This window comes from Brachyistius frenatus, unplaced genomic scaffold (assembly GCF_029030835.1).
Source record: "Brachyistius frenatus isolate BFR_SWC_R1_liver_20210118 unplaced genomic scaffold, ASM2903083v1 Contig_8, whole genome shotgun sequence".
NCBI classification, from domain to species: domain Eukaryota; kingdom Metazoa; phylum Chordata; class Actinopteri; family Embiotocidae; genus Brachyistius; species Brachyistius frenatus.
Window position 1 is genome coordinate 5,765,101 of NW_027210607.1, and position 21,637 is coordinate 5,786,737.

General features: G+C 43.3%; 1 protein-coding gene across 7 annotated transcripts in view; it reads left to right on the forward strand.

Moving 5' to 3' along the window:
* The window catches only part of lyst (lysosomal trafficking regulator), a 65,632-nt gene that overhangs the window by 25,036 nt on the left and 18,959 nt on the right, over window positions 1-21,637 (forward strand). For 2 of the 7 annotated variants that reach the window (XM_069690093.1, XM_069690099.1), the window contains 18 exons: window positions 1,729-2,677; window positions 2,789-2,974; window positions 7,567-7,723; window positions 9,697-9,908; window positions 10,025-10,091; window positions 10,677-10,786; window positions 11,543-11,906; window positions 11,990-12,146; window positions 12,260-12,433; window positions 12,527-12,687; window positions 14,887-15,077; window positions 15,666-15,911; window positions 16,522-16,695; window positions 17,635-17,784; window positions 18,599-18,736; window positions 18,821-19,019; window positions 19,104-19,232; window positions 20,390-21,014. In XM_069690093.1, the coding sequence (XP_069546194.1) occupies window positions 1,729-2,677; window positions 2,789-2,974; window positions 7,567-7,723; window positions 9,697-9,908; window positions 10,025-10,091; window positions 10,677-10,786; window positions 11,543-11,906; window positions 11,990-12,146; window positions 12,260-12,433; window positions 12,527-12,687; window positions 14,887-15,077; window positions 15,666-15,911; window positions 16,522-16,695; window positions 17,635-17,784; window positions 18,599-18,736; window positions 18,821-19,019; window positions 19,104-19,232; window positions 20,390-21,014 (4,389 nt within the window). The remainder of the gene's footprint in view (window positions 1-1,728; window positions 2,678-2,788; window positions 2,975-7,566; window positions 7,724-9,696; window positions 9,909-10,024; window positions 10,092-10,676; window positions 10,787-11,542; window positions 11,907-11,989; window positions 12,147-12,259; window positions 12,434-12,526; window positions 12,688-14,886; window positions 15,078-15,665; window positions 15,912-16,521; window positions 16,696-17,634; window positions 17,785-18,598; window positions 18,737-18,820; window positions 19,020-19,103; window positions 19,233-20,389; window positions 21,015-21,637) is intronic. The other 5 variants (XM_069690095.1, XM_069690096.1, XM_069690094.1 and 2 more) reach the window with 5 other exon arrangements.

Here is a 21,637-nt window from a genome sequence, read left to right on the forward strand (position 1 = left end):
TTGCTGATGATAACGGGCATGTAAATATGTTTTAATTGGCCGATGAGATAAAGGATAAAATTAGCAAACATAAACAACTTAATAACTCAACCTTACTGTTGTTGTTCTTCGATGTGCTAGTTATCCAAAACACTCAACAATTGCCACCCTTTATTTGAGACCCCTCCTAAACTACAAAAATTCACGTGTCCGCCTCAGTAAAGCATACATGTCCTTCATAATTTTGAATACACTGAAACAGTACAACTGGCAACCGCAATGTAATGTTTACTCCTCGTCAGGATCAAAGTGATCAGAGTTAGTTGCTTTCCTAGCATATGGTCAGCCTCAGTAGGTTAGACTGTACAGCTCCATCTACTGGGCCATTTACATATTTTTTTTCTAAATATTGGTGATGCTGTAAATCTAGCTGACTGTAAAACTGTGTATTACTTTTATTGTTAAGGTTGATTAATATACAGTAGATATAAATGAGAAAAATGTTATCAACGGTTCCGTCAGTTGTATACGTCATTATTTGATATTATGCACATTCATGAAACATGCAAATGACATTTACACAAGTTAAAACTGCTGAGGCTGCCATTTGGACTGTGGTTCAGTTTCGCAAACTTCAGATGATGACAACTGAATTTTAAATGTTTGGCTGATCATCTTTGGCCTGATTGTTTGAAATCAGTCAATGCAACTGAAGCCTTTTTGTCAACACCTTCTTATACAGTGTAAAAAATTTTTTTTTAAGTTATGCCAAAAAAAGTTTAACCTAAAAATGGCAAGTAATTCTCTTATAGTTGTTCATCATCTGACATCTTGCCTACTTCTACGTCATCTGGCACTACTTCTATAGCTTTCTGCATAACAGAACTCATATTTTTTAGATGAGAGCATTAAATATGCAGACTAATGGTTAGTCATCCTGATGGACTTTCACACCACTAATGAAAAGAGGAAATGTTCTGAAAAAGCAGAATTCATCAACTCTACATTAATTTAAAGGATGGCTGAAGAAAGAGTTGGAGTTAGAGGGAAAAAAAATAAAAAATCAACAGGTTAATAATCCATCACATTTTGTCTATTTCATGCTCTGTGCTCAAGGCTTCAACTGAACATCTGTTTCACTTCATACTGGAGACAAAACCGTGTGCTCTGACTGAGAGAGAGAGAGAGCGAGAGGGCGAGAGAGAATACCAGTAGTCAACAAATTTAAAAGGGTGAAATGTGACCTCCGTTTTGCTGAGTAAATTATGTTCCTCACCTTCAGATAATACTGACACAATGTGAATGTCTTTCATGTTGCTCATTAAAATAAACAACAGAAAAACAAAGCAAATGCAGTGACTGAAGTGGGAATTTTAGAAAATGTAGCAGGTGTGTTCATGTCCAATGAAGAGACCTTGACAATTAATGCATTATATTATAGATGATGACTTAGTTATGTAAAGCCATGGTTGTGTCAAGGTGGTCATTATATTTGAAACCTGGTGGGAAGACATGAAATTAGTGATGGGAAAAGAGTCTGGCTGTTTGTTATTGCTTTAATTATTTCCTTGGCTAATGACATGTGCATTGCCATATTCTTCCTTGGATTACATTTTAAGTAAATGGTACTGTAAATTCAGATATAACAATTTTATTCAAAGTGATTGCAATTGTCTATATTTATGTTACGTGTGTGCACTATCCACCTTCTGTTTTACTTTGCTTAGTTTCTGATATTTTGTGTTGCAGGGTGATCAGGGACCTTTTCATCAGTTGTAATGGGCTCAACCAGGTGACAGAGCTCGTCTACCTGGACCATACACGCTCTTTGGCGTTGAAGGTGTTTGAGACTCTGATTATAGGCATTGGACACCAGCAGGCTGACGGGGTGCTCCAGGAGCTGCAGGGCGCTGATGCTGAAGAAAGGGAGGCCGTCTTAGGCCTGGCGGAGGAACTGGGGTCGCAAGGGGTCGGAGAGGGCCCACAGAGCCTCAGCAAGTTCTATGAGGGCCTGAAGGAGGTGTATCCGCGTCATAAGAGCCGTAGTGGGCAGGGCCGCGTACCGGGGCGCAGTCAAACAGAGACCCACCTCCATGTCATCAACCTCTTCTTGTGTGTGGCCTTCCTCTGCGTCAGCAAAGAGGCTGATTCTGACCGGGACTCAGTCAACGACTCCGAAGACACTTCAGGTTACGACAGCACAGCGAGTGAACCTCTGGGCGGGCGGCTGCCTTATCTGTCCCCAGACAGTGTAGCTTTGCCCTCCAAAGAGCAGGTGCGACGCGCTGCAGATGTTTGGTCAGTGTGCCGGTGGATCTACCTGGCCAGCCCGTTGTTCCAGAGGCAGTTTTTCAGGCTAGGGGGACTGGATGTCTGCTTGCGCCTCATGGCCATGGTTATCCAGAAACTCTCTTGTAAGACTAAAGATGGAAAAGCAAAGAAGAAGAGAGATGGTAAAGCTAAAGGCAGCCCTGAGTCCACCATCCCGCCCACTTCACTGGGACTGGAAGACACATCTCGTGATTCAGCCGACACCCTCAGCACCGGTCCTGCTGAGGGAAAGACCAAAGATCCAGCGAAGAAGCTGGAGGAAGAATGGCAACTCCAAAGTATTCGTCTCCTTGAGGCTTTGCTGGCTATTTGTTTACACAGTGCCAACTCAGCCCTGCAGAGGATAGAGCCTGAGCTCTCTCATCGGGTATGTCAAACAATATCATACCATCCAATTAATCCCTGAACACACAAACCACAAAAAGAAATATGCTTACATTGGCTCGGATCAAACGGTTACATCTCCCCTCGTCTATAGCTCCGGTCGGTGGAGGATACTCTGTTTGAGGTGAGAGACCAGCTGTCTCGCTCAGGGGTGGTGAACTCTGACCTCGCCGTGCCCCTGTTTGACTCTCTGCTGAGAGTGGCCTTGGCCGAGGTGTCATCCTGTCCTGATCCCCCTGAAGAGAAGCCTGACAGGGTGAGTCCTGCCGTGGGAGAACCTGTGAGTGAAGTTACTGCACTTTTTTTAATATTTCAGTTTTTTGAGACACTCGTATATTCAAGATACAAGTTCAGATTATAGCCAGTCAGGCAGACCGCTGCAGATAGGTGGTATCGATGTTCATCACGGTATAATGCTTTTGGGAAAATGCGTCTCTATTAATCTTAATTTGTTCTGCTGGGTTGCTTTTAGTCAATAAAATGGAACTTTTTTTTAAATCTCTAAATTGCTGCAGTTGAAGCAATTAATTCCTTTGTGTCCAATATTGATAAAAAACAAAATTTAAATGCTGAGGTTTTCTGATTTTCCTGCTGCCTGAGCAGTGCTAGCAGTGCCTACATGTACCAGGATGCATTGTGTGCTAGCTTCTGACACCCCAAATACTTCAGTTCCCTTTGCCAAGTCTCTCTCCTTGTGCAACCACTCAACAAAAAACAATGAGCAGCCAGAGGATGTAAAGACAGCAAAGGTGTTCATGAGGAGACTACTAGTATGGATCATATACTTTAATGTTATCAGCTATTGTAAACACAAACAACACAACATGTTGAGAAAACTGCTTGTCGCACTCGCTTACTTTTTTGGCCAAACCAGAGTGCGAGGTGACAAAAAGACTCCCTCACTGGTCATCTGTCCTGCTGCTGTCAGTTGTATTTTCCAGTTTATTGTTGTCAATTCGCCTGACGTTCTTCCGGCCACATCACTGCACTCATCGAAGGGCAGTGCAGACGCATGAAGAGGAGGAGCTTTTGTAGCTGCTTTCCAGAGATGCAAATAATTTAATGTTTCAGTTCCCTAAATATACCATCAACATTGAGACAGCCACAAGAAAAGAGGCGACATTTTTTATGTTTTTGTTTGCATGAAATGTGCAAACTTTCACACAACTGCCAAAATCATCATCTCTTTTTTTTAAAGATTGGGTTTTGCCATATTCGCTTTATTTGATAGTGACAGTAGACAAAGCCAGGAAAGGCAGGTGGGGGAGAGGGGATGATTTGCACCACAGGGCCCAGGCTGCCGCTGTAAGCTGGTAAATAAGGGCCAGAGAGATACTTACTTTCTTACTTTCCCGTTGCTCTTTTTCCTGCTCGTTTTTTTTATTTTATTTTTTTTTACTTTTGAACAAATTCACATTCCTGCAAGTTGGCAAATGGACAAAAGCCTCTGAAGGTGTCATGCAGGGTTGAGAACGAGAGGGAGTCGAGAGATATCACACAATTTTTTAACAAGCGCGTGTGATCAGAAACAAACTGTACTTTGTTCTGTGTGATCCAACGTTATTAACTCATCTTCCATTGTGTCCACGGAGCCACTGTCATGGGAATAGTTATAGTCAGGACTAGTGATTATCATACGGCAGGTGTTAACCAATCAGACGAGAGAATCTTTGCTCCATAAAGTTCAAGCTTCTAACTTTGCACTTCTTTGTCAAAGATGACGATATTCATTTCATCAAGAACAATACATATTACAGACAATAGGACCGTATTCCTCACAAAGGGGCTAATCATATAGTCCACTACTACTGAGAGTCCAAAGAAGAGTGATATATCACGGGGAAAGTGTCACAACTAGTATTCAAAGACACTGCGATAACTGCAAACGTGGGTACAACCAACAAACAGGTCTCAGCGGCAGTAGGGATGGTGGCTATTAATTGCTTGCAGCGGGTCAGTATAGGGAAGTGACGAAAACAAAAAACAAAACATTTACAAAAAAAACACAGAGTTAGTCCACCCTCACAGGACACACTCGCAGGTGTTTTTGTCCACAGTCCATGCAAGGCCAGGCAGACTAAAGCAAACAAATGTCAAACAGAACAAAAAAAAAACAGTGAAATACAGACAATTACCAAAATGACCAAACATTTACAAAACAAGGCAAACAAAAAATGTATGTATTGTATTATGTGTAGATACCTGCTACACAGACACATTTCCTCACGCACAGTAGAAACGCTTATCCAGGCAAACTCCTCTTAAAATGTTGTGGCAACGCTGCAATTTCCAGAACATACAAAAGTAAAAATAAAAAAGGAGGACTTCCATCAAATTCCATTGAAACAACCAACTATGAAAACATCAAACATTCAATTTGTTACCACAACTCAAACTGGCTGCATTTTCTCCAGCCTCATACCTGGAAGAACTAAAACAACCCCACACACCTCACTTCCTTCATTAGCTCTTCTCCCAAATCCCTGAGCAGAAAACCGGAAACCACCATGGTTGCAACTAATTACACTTCTACTGGTAACTCTCTTGGCGGTTTCAGAGGCTTCAGTATTTCTCTGCAGTGTGCAGGCCATGTTGCAGAAGGTTTAATAGCGGAGTGAGTACACGCGATTACGGGTGAAAAATCTTAGTGGCCCTAAATCATGTGCCGCTGGGGCACCTTGATGTAAAAGTTTGGTCTCAAACTCTCTCGAGTCGCACACGCCGTCGTAACCGGATGCTCCACCGGGACGCACATGGGCACTCACACCGACCACGCAGGCGGGAGAGAGCAGCGGGAAAGCGCTGCCCTTCACCTGGCCAGCTTTAGTCATGTTATTATTACAGCCTACACTCGGTTTCCGCTATGATTATATCGTGCTCATGTGATCACTAATCGCTTCCCCGCCGGGAACCGCGCGAGTCACGCGTGAAAACTAGGCTTCCGGATTGCTCTCTGGATGACGCATGCACACGCAAGGCATGTCTAATACTTGTGGCCCCTGCTCTAATCTATTAACAAGGACGCCGAAATGAAAACACACCCGGCCTCCAGTGTGTCCCAGGCATCTGCGAGGCGTTTAGTGAACGTCGGTAAATTGTAGCGTCTATTGATTTTCTGCATGTAGGGGACATCTCTAAATTGTAGCTACAGAAAATAACCTGGGTTGCATTATGCCCCTCTAAACTTATCAGCCACAGGTCGCTACACCTGTCACCAAAACGTTATTTTAACCTGTTGGATGCCCTGTGTTCTGTCACTTTTCTCTGTTCTTGACACAAGAGTTTATTATTAAGGTAATTCATACTCACTGAAGTGTTATGATAATAACTTCTGGTCTTGTGCCATAAACAACCAAATCCAAAGGGAGCATCATTGTTGTACATATTGTGTATTATAAATGCCCAAAATTATACGGAAAGCATTGTTTTCATTTTTGGCTGCCGTGTAATTGAAACTCTGACCTACTGGCTAAGTGGGCAAAATGTTACATTGAATCTTACAATGAGAGGAAAACCATTCCCCAGCCGAGTGTTATCAAGCATCAGGACTGCAGTGTGTGTAAGGCCACTCACTCCTTGTTGCTAAGCAGCCGTTATCTGCCCATCATACAACAAAACCGCAAACGTAAATAATGATAGCCTTTGTGTAGTGCAAGCAAGGGGGTGCAAACATGAGCAAGCAGTGGCCTCATTTTGAAACAAACAAGTCAGTGACATTTGTTTTAATGACTTGTAGGTGTTGCTGTCAGCTGGTAGACTTTATAAACATATTAAAAAACAAATGTATTTAACCGGTAATCCTTCAGTCACAGCAGGTCTCACCTCCTCAGTAGTGACACTATCGCTACAGGCTTTGTTCAACATTATTGAAAGAACCATATATGGTGACGAGCAGACGTGCAATTGCTTTCATTTGTTTCAGGAAATGAGATGGGGTGGGGAGGTGATAATTTTTCTTCTGGCCGTCCACACTATAATGACTTGCCGGCTGGTGGTGGGTGTCCTCCTATCTCACAGCCTTAGTCGTGTTTTCCTCAAGTCTTAAAATGCCTGTCTGACTGGGCTCGTTCAAAAACAGGAGGATTTAGTTTTTATATAATAGATTTACCTATTTCCTGAGAGCTTAGTTCTTTTTCAGCGAGCCCAGCAGAGTGTGATGTTCAATTAGTCATTACAAGTGTATGATATGAAGCTCTAAGATAAGCCCTACGCCACAAAGTTTGTCCTCCGAACTGGACTATTGGAGAGGGGGTGTGTGTTACAACAAGCCTCTTTGAATGAGTAAACAGTTTAGAGTGTGACTGTTTACTTGAATATAACAAAGTGAGTGTGTGTGTATGAGTGTGTGTGTGTGTGTGTGTGTGTGTGTGTGTGTGTGTGTGTGTGTGTGTGTGTGTGTGTGTGTGTGTGTGTGTGTGTGTGTGTGTGTGTGTGTGTGTGTGTAAGGGGGGGGTTGCCTACGTGCACATATGATGACTGACTGTTCACGTCAAGGAACTGCACTGTGTGAGTGTCTTGCAAGTCAGCTGATATTTGTCTTATGACCAAAGTCTTGTACTTTTTTTCCCCTCTCATTTATATGGCAATTTATTCGCTGCATTAGTGGAAGGACCGCTGCTTTTCATGCTTGTTATATTTTAGCGTAAAACTATTCTTGGTCAAGGAGTTGTTGTTTTTTTTTTGTTTTTTTTTTAAACTTTGCTTGGGTAAGCTCTTGCGAAATTGATCTTAACTGCTTGAACGTTTGCCAGGTCATCATTGTGGTTTTTGGTTCTATTTGCGCTGTAGAGGATTGGAAATTTATGACTTTGTCTTGCCTTCCCTCTCGTCTCTCTCTGTCTGCCTCCCGCTCTTCACGGTCTTATTAACCAGAAGCTCCAGGTGCTGGCGGAGGGGGCGGCCCCGGCAGGCGATCTGTCTGAGGAGGTGGACGAGGTGCAGAACTGTGGCGTTAAGCCCCCGGGAGAGGAGGAGGGCTACGACGCCGACAGCGAAAGCAACCCTGAGGACATGGCCAAGCAAGAAGAGGGTAGGTCCACACTTACTGCCACACACACACGCACACACACACGCACACACACACACACACACACACACACACACACACACACACACACACACACACACACACACACACACACACACGCGCGCGCTCCCATTTACTCCTCCTCAAGGATCCACAGCCACTGCACATACATCACTGCTTCAAATAAAAGTAGCTTAGGCTGGTTACTTGCACAGTTTGCTCTCAGTCTTGTTACTCTCCACTACAGATTCATTTTTCAGCCCCGGGGTCGTTTTTTAGAAAGCTGTAAATCACTTTAACTTCACGTCCTCTGTCCTCTCTACCATTTGTTATTGTTGGTGATAAATGTCAGCGGACTAATCTTGATGGATTTGAGAGGTCACGGGTCAGTCTCAACCTCTAAACCTGCTCATTTTTAGCCTTGGGAAATCTTGCTTCTCCCACTGATTGTTGAATTATCATTTGTCATTGCATTTCCCTGCAGTCACTGGAAGATCCTCTGTGAAATGGCATCATGGTTTTTAGGTAGCCTACAGCGTAAATGCAGGTATGGGGCTGTTATTGTTGCGTAAAAAACAACATCCTCCTTTTCTGGGCGGTGGAAGATATTTAGCAATAATTAGTGGCTAGTTTTGTATTGCGTGTACATGACACAGCAAAATAAAATGGACCTGTGCCTCTAATGTTAGGTCTGCCTCTCTCCCCTCTGGAGTTGCAGGTTGAGAACGTGGTCTGATTAAACTTTTTTTTCTTTTTCTTTTCCTCCTTCTATCCCCTCAGAATGGAGTGATTGTTTTACGTTTACAACTGCAGGCAGCTAGCTGGCCTCATGAGCTGAATCTTGTGACTTGAACTCACCATCAAACGGAGATTTTAACTTCCTGGAACAGTATTACGTCTTCTGAAAACAGGGAATCTTTAATTCTGAACTCATGTGGGACAAATAAACAAATCTCCAACCAGTGCCAGAAACAGTTGTTTGGCAGTGACACTCATCTGCTCTTTCTTTCTCAAATTTAAACGTCCTGTCTTTCTTTTACACGGAAAATCCGGGCTGAGAAGGAAATACATCATCTTAAGGACTTGAGCACGGTCACTGAAGGCTAAATTATAATCTATTCAAATTACTTTCTTTACAAAAGCATAGGATTGTGAAAGATGAATTTAATAATGAAGAAAATATTCCTTATAAAGAATATTTTATGTTGGGCTTATTGCTTGATTGACAGGTGTCTTGGCTTGTCAACATCAGCTGCTTCATCTTCCATTTGCTCTCTGCACATTTTCTCTCCCCAGGCTTTTCTCTTTATGCCGGCTCCAGTGACCGCTGTCTTCTTACATTTCCTCGTCTCATAACTGCATTTACACTGCAACAGCTTCTTGTTTTTGTTTTTGCGAGGTTAATTGAAATGGTTTGTGAATTTTAGGATTATAATTCTTTTCCAAAAAGGCACTGAAAAGTGACGAGCTGCAAGCTGGGGCGTCGCTGCAATTAGATTTAACCACAGACCAAACACAAGTATCAGCACAACACAGCATGGTATGAAGGGAGTCTGGGATGACTGTTAGTAATGTGCATTTTTAGTTCATATTTACTGAAAGCATTGTGTATCTGAATGCGTGAGTGTTGGTGGCAAACTGTGCAGCCATTCACAGGGAGACGTACACATCTTCATTAATAAAAGGAGGTCCCAGAAGCCATGTCAGAGCCTGCTGGGCTGCTTTCCTGTAAATCATGAGGGAACTCCCATGCTGCTCTGAAGCTGAGCACAGAACTGAACCTAATTCATTTTTTATGTGCTGCCTCCAAAATGGGAGGTTGGTACTGAAGGAGGGGATGCCTGTGGATCATGAAGCTGTTCAAGCAACACATGCTGTGTCTTAGCATGGCAGTCAGCGGAACATGTTTTAATATCTCAATGCATGTGTGCCAGTTTCTTGTTGTGTCTCTGATCTCCCCGTGGTTGTTCTCTTAGGAGTGAAGGTGGAGTCGGCCATGCTGCGGGAGTTTGCGGCGGTGGCGGAGGGGCCTGGGCGTGGCGTGCTGCTTTTCCCAGAGATCTGCACTATGGAGTTGCAGCTTCTTGCCTCCGGCTCCCCGGACCTGGAGGTTCTGAGCCACGTGTTTAACAGCCTGCTCGGTGCTGTACGCTCCAACCGCCGCAATGCTGGCTTGCTGTACGACCAGGTCAGACTGGCCACTTCTTTCTCTTTGTACTTCTCTGATCCGCCACCACCCACACTGTATTTGTCTCAGCTGTGCTCTGAGGAACATGACTGATCCGCTTGTTCTTGTTCTCACAGGGAGTAGTCAAAGCTCTCCTGTCTGGCTTTCACAGCATCCTCAGTCAAACAGACCCCTCCTTTACAGGTTTGTTATTTATTCTGACATTTAAAAAAATAAATTAAAAAAAAAAAAAAATCTCAAATTACAAGATATTTTTCATGTGTGGCCACACGCTGTTATTTTTTTCCTGCTCCTGACATTTGTACTGGGTCCCCAGGGCTCAAATGTCATATTTAGTATAGATGCTTTTGGTTCTTCCTGGAAAAATCTGTACCCCATGGATTTTTTTTTTTATAGAATTCATCTTTTTTAGCACTGTAATATTGTGATGTCCAAGATCCTGGGGAGAAGTGCTGGTGAGTTTTCAACCTCCTGCTTGTGACATTTTCTCTGCCAGTTTCTCATGGTTAAAACATCAACTATAATATGGATGATATTCATAAATTCCTATAAAATCTTCCTTCTTATTCAGTGCTTCCAATATAAATGCACTGTCTGTTATTCACTTGTATTTTATTTGCTTGTTTGTGGCATTTTTGTTTTCTTTACCAGAGATGAGAGTAAAGCAGGCAGGGAATCCGTTTTTCCTCTCTGCCTGCGGTGCTCTGGTGCATGACCAAGTGAGTGAAAACTGTTCACGTAATTTGCTCTTCATTGGTCTACATTCAGATTGCCAGACTGTGCTAGTGGAGCTGCTGGTTGCCATGGTGAGCCAGCGAATCACAGCGGAGGAACTGGCTCTATTGATTCGCCTCTTCCTGGAGAAGACCCCACCTACTGTAAATAGCAAACCCTATCAGTCACTCAGCAGTTCTGCGTGCTTATGTTCATGGTGTTAACACTGATGGCTCGAGCTCACGTTGTCGGCACGCTTTTTTTGGGTTTTTAACAGGAACAATGTCTTATTTGTAAGACATCCTTCCTGTCAAACTGTCTTCTCACTTCTTGGTTCTTTCAAACTCATCAACACGTAATGCTCCATTGGGCCCACTTTATTCTATATACAATTAGCAACAGTGTGCACAACAGATGTGATTCTACAACCTACTACCACACGTCTGTGTTTAATTGGAATCAGGCTGCAAACATCGTTAATAACCCGTCTCTGAGAAATCAGCTTCCAAATCGGAAAAGAGTTTATTTTTAACCAACATAAGGACTTGTGACCCGTGTTTTCTGTCTCCAAAACACATCAGTGGCTGTGATTGTGTTATTGTTTCTACTTCTGCCCAAGTTTTCCCTGTTTAAGAAACAGTGTGCTTTTGCTATATCTGTTTTATTTATCACTTGTTTATATCTTCTTTAACAAGGTTTACAGGATTACTACAGATTTCATGCTAAGCTATTTTTAATAGATCACAGTTAAAGCAATTAAACTGTTCAGTAATGTGTGAGATTTTTCTTTGTTTTACTTACTTTAAGGATACAAAAAAGCCTGCAAAATTGTAAACAGGCCGAGTCAGTGCAGCGTATTCTTTATTAAATCTAAACTGACTCTTCCCCTATCTTCCTTTTTTTCCATTGGTACCTTCCAGGAGGTTTTACTGAAGGGCATCTTACAAATCATCGAAGCCAACATGAATATGGAACCTCTTCACCTCCTGACCTTTCCAATAATCCTCGGGGCGTCTACGCCGGGAGGGTCGTCTCCTGGATCCAGACAGAGCACCGCTGCCGGTGGGAAAAGCGCCGGTTCGCTGTGGAAGGGGAAGCTGTCTTCTGGTCGCAGGGAGGGGGACACAGAGTCCCGACCAAGCCACCTCCGTTCCTCGCCTTGGCACATCGCTCCTCTCCACTTGCCCCTTGTTGGGCAGAACTGCTGGCCTCATATGGCCAGCGGCTTCAGTGCCTCTATGTGGCTGAGGGTGGCAGAGCAGGAGGAGGACGGGGACAAAGAGGGTGAGACCCGGATCCTTCACCTGTAATCTTTTGTGCTTGGTGCCCAGAAACTGGTTTGAGATTCTCTACTCGTTGTTTTCCAGAAGAAAGTAACCCTCCTGCTGCCGAGGCGCTCAATGGCTCATCTCATGGTGGGACAATATCAGCAGAGGAAGGCCTCATTCATATTCTGTCCATGGGCTCCAAGGCACTGATGCTTCAAGTGTGGGCAGACTTCTCTACAGGCTCTCTGACATTCAGGTGAGCTCCAGCTTCGACTGCAGTCTCAACGATGTGTGTGAAGCGAAGGTTACTGTTTCTTAAGTGTTCATAGTTTGTGGGCCTTGAAGTTTTGTAATGCGATGTCCCCACAGGATTTGCATAGACCCAAATGATGAGATAAAAGCAGGGCTGTTGGCGCAGGCAGACTCTGGTGAGGGACTCCTCAGAGGAGACCAGTGGCAGCAGCTCAGCCTCACGTACAGCCAGCAGCCAGAGGGCAAGAAGAACATCCACGGCCGTGTGGTCGTCTGGGTGTGCGGCATCTGGTGAGGAAACAAGAATCTGACTGAAATGTGATTGTTTAATGTGGTTGGTAAATTAGTGAAATTAAATCAACTAAAAACGTATCTTTCCTTTAGGAAATGTGAGGTTTCTTTGGACTACACCCTGCCCAGGAAGTCCAGTTTATCATCTGACAGCAACAAAACCTTCTGCATGTTGGGCCACTGCTCGCCTTCCTGTGAGGAGTTGCTGAAGCAGAGTGGACGCTGGAACATGGGCACTGTGCTTCTCTTCAACGGTAGGACTAGAATCACGTGTCCATAGGACATTTAATCCCAGACAGAGGGTGATGGTCTTACTCTACATGCAGTCTGTTTTAATCCTTTATATGATTTTATCCTTCCTCAGTTCTGCTACTTGGTGACACATTGATTACCAGCTCACTCTTACAAGCGGTGTATAGTGCACATAAATGCACATTAATGTTTTATGACACATTTATATTTTAAAAGCGTATCCAGTTTCCAGCAGTACAAGGCTGTTCTGGTGTGATGTGTGTTAAGCTGTGGATTCTCAGCATTCCCTCGGGAGGCTCACTGAATACTTCTCTTGTTGCCTCTAATTGGCCGTGAACGGCCAGGCGATCCCAACCTGTGAACCCAAATGATGGATTTAGACGAGCTTGCCCTCTCCGCTGTTGTTGGAATTCATCGTGGGGAGTGATTTCTTCTTGGAAAAAAAAGTGCTGTGAGAGTTTGAAGAAGTTTCTAAACGACAAGAAATAAAACATCAAGGCACCTCGAGGGTCTCGCGTTGCGTCACCTCATATGTTATTACTTTGTGGGTTATTGATGGAATATTCCATCCATCCATTATCTATACCCGCTTTATCCTGAACAGGGTCACGGGGGGGGTGCTGGAGCCTATCCCAGCTCAGGCAGGGTGCACCCTGGACAGGTCGCCAGCCTTTCACAGGGCCATTTTTGATGGAATATTGTGGATCATTAACTCATGAGGTGGATTCAGAGTCCGATTGGGATTCCTCACTTTTATAGCTTCCTAATAAAAGAAACATCCAAATGGCCAAGATTTTCTTTAGAGATTTCATATTTCACTCTCTTCCAGTTTTTTATTTGGATATATTTGTGGTTTTAAAAACCAAAATCCATCTCAATATAGTTTTACTTCTCGTCTCTTCAGCTACTCTCTGGAAGAACAGGCTGTTTTGTGTCTGTCTTTTGGGTACATTGATATCAGTGGCCCTCTCCTCTGATTGGCTGACTATTTCCTGAGTGACTAAATACAGGTTGTCGTTGGCCTCCGAGCTTGCTACCTTGCGACAGAATGACCGCTCAGGGTGTTTTTCAATCTCAAAGATGTTTCCTTGGTAGGCTGCATTTTTAGGATGCTATGTCATGATCCTTCAAAAATCTACCCAGGACACAGGACTTTGTTCAGAGGATTTCAGGAGTGTCGCGTGTGAAGGACCCAACTTGGACGAACCGGTCCTACAAAGGACACGCATTGATAATGAGAAATATCGAAGAGGGAGCCTGTTGCTTTAGCGCCACCTTCCCTCTGTGGCTGGGAAAGCTGTGTGCCCACCACCCAGCTTGTTAAACTGTGTATGCATGGACTCCTACCAGTGGGCCACAGGCTCAGTCACCATTGTGTTGCGTCATTCAGTGATAGATAGGGAATTGAGCGTTATTTAATTGAAAATCTTTGAAATAATTACTTCAACAGACAGAAGGACCTCTGCTGGAAAAAATATCATTCAAACAATTTTTTTCAGGCCCTTATGTTTGTTATTCTAACCATTTTTTTTGCCTGTGTCGTAGTTAAGATTTACTGCCTTAAGTTGGGAAGAAGGCTCTGGGTTGCTCACCAAACACTTCGTCAAAACACTCCTCGAAAAACTCTAGAGAACTCGGAAACAAGGCAACGAAGTCTTCCAAAGTCAGATACGAAACATTTTATTGAGCAAAAGACATCAATAAAATGACGGGGGCCCCGGGACAGACAAAAACAAAAACGAACTCTCAAACTCTCAAATTCATAGGCTTGTTATACTTTTCTGGGCACCTCCGTTGCCCTTAATCTGTATCTTCTTTGGCACGAAAACACGAACCCTTTCGTTCATCCTGCGCAGGTGGCGTGCCCATATTTGGCCGTTTCCTGCTGAGCCAGCAGACATACAATCCGTTACGACCCCCTTGGGGTTTTTCCACTGACTCAAGACTGCTGACTCAAGACTGCTGACTCAGCTTTTGTCCTGTCCCGGGTTCACAGCCAGTGCACGCCACCTGGCCTACATAGCCACTGCACAGGCGCAGACTCTGTGAGTCGCCCCATCCCAAGAGTTCTGAGTCCTACAAGTTACACATGGCAAACTTGTAACACACAGGTTGACACTTTTTTCCCCTTTGGATTTGCTAGCACAGTTAACATAAATGCTTTTTTCCTTAATTTTCCCTCCAACACCTGCCTATGCCAGGGTCTAGGATCAGCTCTGAGGAGGCCTTCTACCTGTACACCAGTGGACCAGACCTCACCTCCATCATGCCCTGCAAGTACGGCAAGCCAAATGCAACATTCTCCAAGTTTGTCACTCAGGAAGGTCTGAAGTGTGAAAATGTCCAAGAGATTCTGATGAAGAACAAGGATGTAGACACAACAACTCTGGTTGTAAGTCATTGTTTACGCAACACATCACAACATGGTGTTATAATGAAATATGAAGTCAGCAAATAAATGTTGCATTGTCGCACTTTAATTTAAAATTTCTTATCCAATTTCTGCTTGTCAGATGTTATTCCTGCACTTGTACTTTTGATTTAAGTGCTCTGTAGACATCGCAATTCCTCCTATGTCTCATTTATTGTTTCATTTCAGTGTATGAGTAAAAGATTGTTCCAATTAGCTGTCATTAATGATTCTGCACGGGAGGAAGTAATGTTTCCCAAATGGAAAAAGCTATTATAGTTAAGCTGCAGCTATTTCAGTGAGACTGAAAATAGGTTTTCTCCCATTAAAAGCTAATAGCTTTGTTGATAATAGCTGTGCTGATTGAAAAAATTGGAAGAAGAATGAAAGATTTCCCCTCTACTTTGTAACTTCTTTCAAACTCCAATCAGGCCTGGTCTAGATCTAAATATGTACCTAAGGCTAGTAGGTTATTGAACATTTACTGCAAACCTTAGATTATCAATTATTTAAAAGAACAAAAAGACAGTGTTGCCTGAAAAGGTGACCGTGTACCTTGTTTCTGCACAGGAGAGCCTGGCAGTCGTGTATGCCCCCAGCATGCCAAGAGTCTACACTATCTACGAGCCTGTAATCAGACTGAAAGGTCAGGCCAAGACGGTGGTCACCCAGCGGCCCTTCAGCTCCAAGGAGGTGCAGAGCGTTTCGCTGGAGCCCAACGCTCTCAGAGCTCTGCTCCCCACTGAAACCCACGGCCTGCAGAGCGTCCTGCACAAGATCGGAGGAACGGGGAATTTTGTCTTCCTCTTCGCACAGGTAGGACGATGATCCATATATTTAATGAAGCTCGGAGGCCACGGTGCCCTCTTGTCATAAAATTTCAAAAATATTAGATATGTTTCCGTCAGAGAATATACAAATAAATCCCTGTACAGAAAACTTGGAAGAAATTGTCTTGTTTCACCCTTGTTTCACAAATTGATTACAAAAAGCTTTTGCTTGTAGAACAAACAATACTATTTTTCCTTTTTGCGCATAACGGTGCTACAAATGGTCAGCACTGACATCAAATTAATTTCTAAGCCAAACGGACAAATGAATTGCCTTTTGTTTGTGTTTGAACTCTGTAATCAGCAAAGTTATTCATCTGATTCTGAAAACCTGATTAACTGTGTTCCAGGCCAACAACTTGAAAAAGTTAGAGAACAAAGTTTAATCTCACTTTTAAAGTAAACATTCCATGTTGACTCATTTTGAGCTTTGTGAGAACACGGTTACGAAAACGGGTACAAAGTGAAATAATGTTTTTTTATTTTTTAAAAGGAAGCAGCAGAAAACTGCATTGTTCTCATGCTGAGGTGGGTTTTTTTTTTTCTGTCCTTCTTTGTGCCACTGTGTCTCTCATCTGGGGCTCTGCGGTGTCCAGACGGTGGAGCTGAGTGACTGTGAGAAGACCCAGGCTCTGGCCCTGCGAGTGCTGCTGTCTCTGTCCAAGTTTAACCAACACCGCATGCACGAAATGGACTGTTACCATGGTTACTCTATGATCCATCAGGTCCTCATCAAGCCCAAATGCATCGTAGGATATCATATGCTCAAAGTGAGTCACGTCTTGAACTCTTTGCTGTCTTCTGTTCCCACAGCTCCTGCTCCAAGCTGCTTTATAACATGTTCACCAGCACTTAGTTTTTACCATTATTCCGATCCAGCCCGGCACAGCGGTGCCTCTCTGAGCCGGTGTTGGTCACCCTGCTGTTACTTGACCCTCAGGCTGTGTCTGTAATTGAGCTGTGTGATAGCTCTGTGCTGAAATGGATTCTGTCTGACTTGATGAAATACTGAGCTCCTGCAGAGTCACACAGTTCCTCTGATTGCATTCGTCACTTTAAGCTTCCACATCCTGTATTGTATAGCACAGACCTGCACTGATTAGTGATAGTGATATTAAACACTCATAATCATTCCTATATAGAAAGGAACATGCTATTACAGTTGTTGGAAGTTTTATTCCCACTGACACTTTTCAATTCTTACTGTTAAAGAAATCTTTCTTTTGTGTCTTTTCTAAAACTCATTTAATTTCACCTTTAACTTGGTCATACAAATTTAAAAGTGTGTGTGTGTGTGTGTGTGTGTGTGTGTGTGTGTGTGTGTGTGTGTGTGTGTGTGTGTGTGTGTGTGTGTGTGTGTGTGTGTGTAAGACTCGGCAAGCTTCTATCTTGTAGTACCTCAGTCTAGCAGAGACATAAAGGACTGCAAGATTTATGACCACTGCAGTGAGGCTGGTCACAAATGATACTCTGTGATCAATACAGACGGGGCTGCTCAGGGAGTAAATGGCATTAGTTTTGACAGAGTGATAAGCACTCCAAAAATGTATTGGAGAATGTATTGATTTTCCTCCTGTCTGAGGTTCTGCACGAGTGACTATCAATATGTTGGGGTATGTGTAATACTAGAGTGAACAGCACTCTGTAAGGTATTTTAGAAACACTACAGAAGAGTCTGTGTTTCTGATGGCCACGTTCTGCCTTTCTAGATGTTAATTGATGGGTGCCTAAGCGAACCCATCCTCATCCTCGGGGATGACGGTCAGTTCCGCTTGGACACCGAGTCGGCCGCCGTGGTGCAGGACATCAGGCTTCTCTCAGAGATTCTGTTGAACTGGAAGATCTGGGCCAAAGCTGAGGTAAACACATGCATCACAAAAATGTAATTATATTTGATTTGTGACAGAAGACATCACACATTGTTTGACAAAAGTGGACAAAACATTACAGAATAAGCAAAGACCATCAATCATATTTACAACCAAGTGATTGTCATACATTTAAATTAAGACGGCAAACAAGATGTTAAAAGGCAGTTTCATGTTTTTCAGTCACGATAAACAGATACTCTAGATAAGCTAAATTTCCAACGTTTTTTGTCCGAGATCTGCCTATTTTTTTTTTTTTTTTTATCATCAGACTTGAAGGTACAGTAGTAGAGAAAAGTTGGAAAAGAAAAAAAGAAATACTCTTGAATGACCTGAATGAATCTTAGTGTGTCCGTTTTCTCCCAAAGTCTGTTCATTTATTAACATCCATTCCCGATGAGAGGCCGAAAGCGCGAAACATCATCATCTAATGATGAGCTGATAATATTTTTATGCACTTGAAGACCAACTTTGTGGTCTTAGGTTCATTGATTTCAATTTTTTTCCAAAAAATACCCAGAACTTTAAAAGAATTAACCTGATTTTCTCCAACATTTTCTGTCCTGACAAACCCAAACGTTTGTGGAGGGAGTTGAAATGGACTGTTATTCATGCAGTCTGGCTGTGCAAACAAAGAGTGGTGAGACTGTGTTGGCACTGACGATGGTACTTTGAAAGTTAGTCTCGGAGTCTTTTATATTTTGCCTTCTGCCTTCTTTGCTGAGTAGGGATGGTTCTCCAAACACCACCATGGGCTGAAGATCAGTTAATGTGTCTTCCTCTCATTTACTGTTTGTGTTGTCAGGGTGGAGTTTGGGAAACACTGCTTACCGCTTTAGAGATCCTCATCCGAATGAACCACCCTCATCAGGTCTTCAACATCCGTCAGTTCCTCAAGGCTGAAGTCGTGCATCGCTTCCTGCTCACCTGCCAGGTGTTACAGGTAGGTCGCTGCCGTAAAGCTGCCGTCATGGCGCCCTTTGTTCCTCTGAGAGACGATTACTAAAAACATTGTGTTTGTCTCAAGGAGCATCGGGACGAGTATCTGACTGCTATCCCACAGGAGGTGTGTTTGTCATTCATCAAAATCATCCAGGAGGTTCTCGGGTCTCCTCCAGACATGGACCTGCTAAAACTGATCTATAACTTCCTGCTGGCTGTTCACCCAGCCACCAACACCTACGTCTGCCACACACCGTCCAGCTTCTACTTCGCGCTGCATATAGGTGAGGAAGCAGTGCAGCTGAAAGCAGCATCTCTTTGCCAAAGTGCTCTTCATTTACAGAGTTTATTTTGATGTGCGTGTGCAGACGGGAAGCTGTATCAGGAGAAGGTGCAGTCCATTATGTACCTGAGACACTCTAACAGTGGAGGAAAGTCTGCCAGCAGCTCTGTGGTGTCTCTGTCCCCGATTGTTTTCCCTGACGCTCCTCATGAAGGTACAGCTGCTTCTACTGTGCAACACTAAAGCACTCCCAGATAATCAAGTACAAACCTGCAGTTTGTTGCTAAGAATGACGTCATTAATTGAAAGACCAGCAGTGGTTTTGAGTGTTTGTGCCTCTAACATGGGGAATGCATTTAACATGCATAATAATAGAAATAAAATAATGATAATGAAAAATTAAGTAAAATTAATCATAATTAAAAAATAATTGACTTTATTTAGACAGCAAAATACAGTTCCAAAGTGCTTTAAATTGTATTTCCAATAAAACATTATAGGGCTGAAGCACGTAAAACCAGGCAGAAATGATACCGATCAATTCCCCAACAAAAAATATATAACAACAGGAACAATAAAACAAGTGATATATGTTAGAGGCAAGAGAGGATTATGCTCTTATGGTAACAACAACTCTGAAATGAGCTGAACCATGAAGTGCTCTAAAAGTGATCAGTAAAATCTTAAAATCAATTCTAAAACTTACTGGTCAGGGCTGTATCTGTTTTCCCTCTATGACAATTTATGGTCACAAGTTTTATTTTTGTTACCTGATGTAAACATAACTTCTGAGGGGGAAAATTGATGCATGATCATTAGGTCATTTTAAGGGTTTGTGAAACGCTCTCCCATCTTCCAGCTTTAAAAAAACAACAACTATTAACTGCAACTCTAGTTCTAACAGAGCATTTCTGTATTCTGTATATTTCCATATCTTTCTAACTGCCATTTTACCTCTTTTGTGTGAGCTTTTAATGTCCTCAGTTTTACACCTTTTGTCATCACAACATTGCTTTTTTTTATTCCAACTTTAATTACTTAATTACTTTAATAGCTTCAGGAAAGGGCCTCATAAATGAAACGGATTTGACTGCGATACTTGCAACAAAGCAATGTGATGAATTAAATTCAACAGTACAAAAACATGTAATTTCCTGAACTGACTGTTTAAACAAGATTTGTTTCTTGTCTCGGCACAATTAACTGCGGTTTTGTCGATGAACCATCATGATCCTGCTCTGTCAGTAATTCTATATGCACTTCTGTTGTTCAATGTGCATGCATGCACGCATACAAATGAGGTCCTTTGCAGCATTCAGATTTGAAGTCTCACAATGTGTAAATGCTCAATTATTTTGTTATGTTTTCCAGGCCATCTCCTCGCTACGTCCCCTGACCATGGAGGTGATGATCGGTCGTTACGCCTCCCTAGTCTGGCTCCATCTCCGTTCACCTCGCCTCTATTGACACCTCGGCTCGGACACTGCAGCTCAAATGAGGCAGGTGAAGGTGACGGGGTCTCTCTCACCACGCAGCAGGCTCTTGGCAGTACGGAGACTCTCAAGAAGGGCGGAGGTGACGAGCAGCTCCTGAGCAGCTGTGAATCAGCCAAGACCATCTGCAACTCCAAGGACACCGGAGAGGCGGCGGCCCCGCGCACGCCGTCCATTAGTGTGGAGGAGGACCGGGACGAGGCGGCTGAGGTGGACAGCCTGGCAGAGGGGAGCGTGGGGGTGGCGGAGTCAGAGGACAGGTTCGACTGGGTAGGTGACGAGGCGCCACGCCGCCCCGACAGCCTGAAAGGCATCCAGTCCTTCCAGAGGAGCCACAGCAACCTGGCCAGTCTGGGCCTGGCCTTCCCAGCTACAAATGGCTCACTGACATCCGGCCGCTGTTCCAGCAGTGCTGAACGGGGCTCCATGCCTGAAGACTGGGAGGTCTACACTTACTCTCCTGGCTACGACAGAATCCAAGGCAGGACTGAATCCAATGGCAGGTACGTAATCATAGTAACCTTTAGCAGAGCTGGTCTGAATGTCAGATATACACTGCTCAAAAAAATAAAGGGAACATGTCCAGGCGTTGTAGGGAGTGCATGCAGGCACGTGGAGGCCACACACACTACTGAGACTCATTTTGACTTGTCTTGAGGAATTTCCACAGAAGACCTGTAGACCAAGCTGTTACGGTGGTCAACTTTTAACTAAATCCATGTCAGTGTGGGTTTTATTCTGAATGCAAAACCTCAACAGTTTAATAACAACCAGTGTTGGGAGTTAGATAATCTTAAACCAGCATTTGGTTACATTAATAACCTTCTTTGACAGTGATTTGTAATTTAGTGATAGTTTCAGTTTTTTTCCCGTCACTGATCGGTCGTTATTAGACACGATGTGGCTCATCTGACGCTAAGACAGCTGCTTTCATTTGTTGATGAATTTCAAGCTTTACAAAAAACTTTCAAGAAAAAATGGCTTTACTCCAAATATGTGGCAGGTGTTTGTTTCATATTCTGATTTTATGCTTTCACTGCTCACACTTTGTTTATGAAAATATGCAGTTTCAACTGTCTTCTGTTTCTGATGTGCACAACAAATTGTTGTTCATTCACTAATCAAT